The sequence below is a fragment of the Carassius gibelio genome, chromosome A1 (assembly GCF_023724105.1).
Source record: "Carassius gibelio isolate Cgi1373 ecotype wild population from Czech Republic chromosome A1, carGib1.2-hapl.c, whole genome shotgun sequence".
Taxonomy (NCBI): domain Eukaryota; kingdom Metazoa; phylum Chordata; class Actinopteri; order Cypriniformes; family Cyprinidae; genus Carassius; species Carassius gibelio.
This window is the reverse complement of record NC_068371.1, coordinates 6666531-6672059: the sequence shown is the minus strand read 5'-3', so window position 1 is coordinate 6672059 and position 5529 is coordinate 6666531. Positions and strand designations below refer to the sequence as shown.

The following is a 5529-nucleotide window of genomic DNA, read 5'->3' as shown; positions in this document are numbered from 1 at the left end:
CTCAACCTCCTCAAAGAACCACTGAAGAACCTTTTTTTGTGTGTGTGTGTGTGTGTACGGTAGAGCATTAGACACAGTGCTTTAAGCAAGCTTCTCTTGTGCAACACACAAAACCACAATAAGGTAATGGAAACATTTGTTCCTGCTGACCAATGATCAACTAGAGAAGTGAAGAGAACATCTTGTGATGTGTTGCAAATGTGAAGTGTTTGTAAGTGGTCTGAATAAAAGGCTTGTGGGTTTCCTGTTTTTACATGTTTCGATGTTGAACTGAACCTATTTCAATAAAACAAAGAATGAATTTTGCAGTTGAATTTTGATTCAAAAGACTAGACACACATGAAAGGCATGAACTGACTGACTGATTGAATGTGAAATGTAAAGCACCTTATTTATATTTGCTTTTTGTTAATGCTTATCTGCAAGTCTGAATCAAAGATATTGCTCAAAAATACTAGATAAACAAATCTTACATTTGAACAAATCAGGTGGCTGATCGCAAAGCCAAATAGGAAAATAAAATTCTATAAAGTATCTAGTGACTGGTTAAAACTGCTCTTACTCTTTGTACGTCCAAACAACAACTCAGTTTACTGCCAGCCCCTCGTGATGCACTCCGCTTTAGGTAAAACTTTCCGCTGACATGAACCAATCAGATGAGATCTGACGTCTACATTAAGACCCTTACCAGTGTCATTTATTCACAATCACCCACTAAGATGGAGAGATTAAGAGCTGCTCTCATTGTGCTTATGTGTAAGAAAAATTATACTTCTTCAGCTGTTTTTTTAAATGAAATGTCATTACTGTGCATATTTTTATATAATAGTACAATTTGAAGCGTTTTATAAAGTTGTTTTGTTCTTTTACAGTTTTACTCTTCCATCAGACAAGAATCTATGGAGAAGAAGTGGAGATGAAAGTCAGACCAGGAGACAACATCACTCTCTACTGTGATCGCTCTCTAACTTCTGGTTCCCTCATTGTATGGATAAGAAACTGCTCTCATGAAAATCAACCCTCTCTCATAATAAATTTTTGGCAATGGAAACTGAAGATATTTCAGCGTTTCAGCTCTATCTACAACCGCTACAGTAATTCTTATGATCTACATATTTCCAACATCAGTGACTCTGATCTGGGACTGTACTACTGTGCAGAACTAGAGAGAAGGGTAAACAAAGATGACAAAGGCATCATCTCCTCATCAGAAGTGTACTATTATGGAAACCGAACAACTCGTCTCTCTCTGGAAGGTAAGAAAACACTTCTGTAAGTCATTACTACATTGTGTAATTCTAAAAAACTTTAACTTCCTCTGTGAAAAATCAAGATGAATAGAACAAAAATATGTTTATTAACATTCATTGATACATTTGTGTTAATCTAGAACAAGTGACTTCCTGTTCTGAACCCTCCGCTCCTCCTGACTGTGTGCTCTGCTGGACGCTGCTGTTCAGTGTGTGTCCGGTGTGTGTTCTCCTCTTCTCCATCTGTTTGTTCTGCCTCTGTTGTAAGAAAACTACAGGTAATCTTTCACTAATTCACAAAACATTGTGTATTCATCAGCCTTTGGCAATTAGCATAACTTTTATGGCAAAGCATACACTCAAAATTACCAAAATTGCATAAACTTTAAACCATGTATGTAATTGTTGTTCTAATTTAACAATCCATTGTAGATGCTGTGACAGATCAAAAAGACAAGTTAAAAGGTAGAAATACAGCTGAGGTATGTAAAATATGAATATCAAAGACTCCTTCTCTCTCTTTAATTATTCAATTCTTCAGAGACTGCAGTACTTTACAAATGCAAGCTTTTCTGAAGATTCCGGATTTTATAAAAATTGCATCTATAACATTTTACTGGCATATTCAAAGTGATAATGTCAACATATAATGTCATATTTTTGAGTTACAGGATTTTTAAATAACAGCTATGTCATAATTATTCAACCCCCAACACTGCTGTTTTTAAGTAACATTTTTTTTTTTTTTTTTTTTTTGGCGGGGAACAAAATTTTCCTAAAACACAATTAAGCATTTTGAAACTACTAAAAACAGAATTAGCTTAAGGTGTTACACAGGCATACATACATACATACCTGTACAACCCATGCATATGCTGCCGTGAGTAGCAAAAATGAAGATTCAACAGTTCTCTCTAAAAAGTCTACGGCTACAAAAATATAGGTTGCACTTTATTTTACAGTGAGTGTACTTACATGTACTTATAGTTTTCTTACAAAATATTTCCAAGACATTCAAAGTTCCTAAAGACACTACTGGCAGTCTTATCCCTTAGCTTAAAATGTGCTTTACCAGAAAACATTTGAGGGTGTTGAAGAAAAGCACAGTATCATAATAAATGTGATCATGGCAACTGAGACAAACCTGCAATGTAAAGCTAAAGACCTGCAAGATGAAGGAAGGAAAAACATTTCCAATGCAGGGTATTAGAAGAGCACTAGACAAGAATGACCTTCGTGTTGGGGCATCTTGCCAAATGCCACTCTTGACCACAAAGAACATAAAAGGCCAAATTCAACATGTTGAAATTCATGTGGGTAAAACTGGAGCTCTGGAAGCATGTTTTATGGAGCGATGTGAACAAACTGGAACTTTTGGACCCATGGATCAGCCGTATATCAATACAAAAAAGGCAAAGCTTATAAACAGAAGAACACCATCTCCATGATCAAACTTGGAAGTGGACCAGTCATGTTATGGGGGTGTTTTACTGTTGCAAGAAGTGAAAATCATGACTGAATGAAGGATATCATGGATTCTTTGAAGTATCAGACCATTTTGGCAAGAATTTTGATGCCTTCGTTGCAAAGACGGATGCTGATGATCAGTGGACTTTCTTGCAGGACAGCAACCCCAAAGTATACATCCAAATCTACTTATGCTTTTTCAGGGATCATTCATTGGATGTACTTGAGTGGCCCGTCCAGTCTCCAGATTTAACTCTCACTGAAAATATTTGGTTGAATTTGAAGAAAACAGTGTTAAAACCAAAAATTATCAGTGATCTGAAAACGTTATCCGGCAAGGACTGAGCTAAGACTGCAGTAGAGAGGTAGGCTGCATTTATTGATAGTTTTAAAGAATAAAAGATTCTGCACAAAATTTGACTTTTGGGGGTTGAATAATTTTGAACATGAACGTTTAGACCCAATTTGACTTTTATCATGATTCATCAATGTTATTCTCGGAATCAAATGTGTATTAAGAAACTTTCTCTAATAGTTTACTGATTCCCTTGTTGATTTGCTTTCATAAAATGTTGTTGTCTGCAGCAAAATGCATTGCATGTCAAGGGGGTTGAATAATTTTGATTGCAACTATATATATATATATATATATATATATATATATATATATAATTATTATTTTTTTTTCATTTTCATTTTAGTGCATGGATGAAGAGGTGTGTTATGCATCTTTGGACGTGATCACTAAGAGACAAAAACAACGCAAGACAAAGCGAGTGCAGTGTTCAGACTTCAGTACTTATGCTCAGGTCAGAACGGAAGCTGAATAGACCTAAAATAGAACTGAAATGGATTATAAAACTTTTTAAATATTAGAAAAGTTGCAGATTTTATTATTATGGAACTTCATGAAGGTAAATGATATGTAATTGGATACTTTAGATTTTTTATAAACTAAAACAAGTCTGATTAGTCTGATATTTGGTACAGTACAAGTATTTCCTTCTCTCTAATAAAAGGACTTTAAAACAGTCTTTGTGGGCACACAGTGATGGCCTGAATAACAGGATGTAGAAGTGGGTTTCCTGTGTTATGTGATGTTTAGTTTAATGTTTGTATATTTCTCTGAAACCGAATGACTACAGCATTTATCTGACTCAATTTTACAATGAGCCCAATTTCCCCAAAACACACTCTATGGTAAATAGGTAGGTGTGGATAACAGTTTTTGACAAGTGCACAGACAGATGCCCACTTTAGTAACTCCTTTTCTTTTTGTTATTTTCCTTCAGACTGCATTTTTGATCTGTCCATTTACTAATTGTACATTTGATTTTGTTGAACCATTAAAACCAAATTGAAATCAAATCACACTTTAATCAAGTATTCAAATCATCAGATTTTCTTTTTAAAGGAGTTTTACTCAGTTGCACTGTCTGTGTTTTTTCTCAAGAAATTATCTTATTTCATTCTCAGTTGAAAAGATAATAACCTTAACCACAATTTTTCCATTCAGTTTCGTGGTTGTGTGCTTATGAGACAGAAATAGGTAGGACAGAGGCTAATGTGTGCAAGTGCTTATGTGGTGAGTTTGTGGTAAATTTGGTTTGCATGCAATGTTTGCAGAAGCCTGACTTATAGCAACAGCCTCTCAAAATTAAGCAAAATTAATCTCAAAGAGCAGGTTTCAGTCTTTGCAAGACAACACTTTGGACTTTTGTCAAAGCAGTAACTAAATCAGCATACTATCATCATCATCAAAAAAAAAAAAAAAAAAAAAAAAGTAGTAGGAATTAGATGTTTTGTTTCCAGTCAAGACTTGGAAAAACTTGTTCATGCCTTTATCACCAGCAGGGTGGGCTATTGTAATGGTCTTCTTACCGGCCTTCACAAAAAGACCATTAGACAGCTGCAGCTCATCCAGAACGCTGCTGCCAGGATTCTGACTAGAACCAGAACATCTGAGCATATCACACCAGTGCTCAGGTCCTTACACTGGCCTCCAGTTACATTTAGGATTGATTTTAAAGTACTTTTACTAGTTTATAAATCACTCAGGACCGAAAGCCCGAAATACATTGCTGATATGTTCACTGAATAAGAACAGACCACTCAGATCATTAGGATCGAGTCTGTTAGAAATACCAAGGGTTCACAAAACAAGGGGAGTCCGCCTTTAGTTAATTTGCCGCTCGCAGTTGGAATCAGCTTCCAGAAGAGATCAGATGTGATAAAACATTAGTCACTTTTAAATCTAGACTCAGAACTCATTTGTTTAGCTGTACATTTATTGAATGAGCACTGCGTGATGTCCGTACTGAATGCACTGTATTTTACATATTCACTGTATTTTATGTCAAATCATTTTCTATTTTTTTTTTTACTTTAATTCATTTTAAATAAGATTTTTTTTTTAAATAATTTTCAAAGATTTTAAATTGCTTATTATTTTTCTTCATGATTATTTTACTTTCTTTTATGTAAAGCACTTTGAATTACCATATGAAATGTGCTATAAAAATAAACTTGCCTTGCCTTGCCTTGGTAGTGCACACCTCATGGAAACTCACATGATGTTCAAATATTGCTCAAGATAATAATCTCATACCATTAAAAAAAAATATTAATAATAAAGAAATAAATTGTGCTTCTTCTACCTATACATTTCAATTGTCACTGTATATAATGGATATTGATTTTTTTTCTAAAGCAGGAGTGCCCTGCAGTGTTTTCTCCAACACATTGGTTAGGTGTGTTTAATTAGGGTTGAATCTAAACTCTGCAGAGCTCCAGCCCCGGTTTTAAAGTATGA

General features: G+C 34.7%; 1 protein-coding gene across 1 annotated transcript; it reads left to right on the top strand.

Annotated features, from left to right (window-relative positions):
• The first annotated feature begins 659 nt into the window (after positions 1–659).
• On the top strand, positions 660–4397 carry LOC127942189 (uncharacterized). Its single transcript, XM_052537874.1, has 5 exons — positions 660–756; positions 873–1256; positions 1391–1528; positions 1683–1732; positions 3419–4397. Exons 1-5 carry the CDS (start codon positions 720–722, stop codon positions 3545–3547), a joined length of 738 nt encoding a protein of 245 aa, XP_052393834.1. The 5' UTR covers positions 660–719; the 3' UTR covers positions 3548–4397.
• Positions 4398–5529: the final 1132 nt, after the last annotated feature.

Bases quoted from the DNA above. Each gene is read 5' to 3' on its own strand.
- LOC127942189 (XM_052537874.1), top strand. From the start codon at position 720: ATGGAGAGATTAAGAGCTGCTCTCATTGTGCTTATGT. The intron at 757-872 runs GTAAGAAAAATT...GTTCTTTTACAG, and splicing joins TGCTCTCATTGTGCTTATGT to TTTTACTCTTCCATCAGACA. The intron at 1,733-3,418 runs GTATGTAAAATA...TTTTCATTTTAG, and splicing joins AAGGTAGAAATACAGCTGAG to TGCATGGATGAAGAGGTGTG.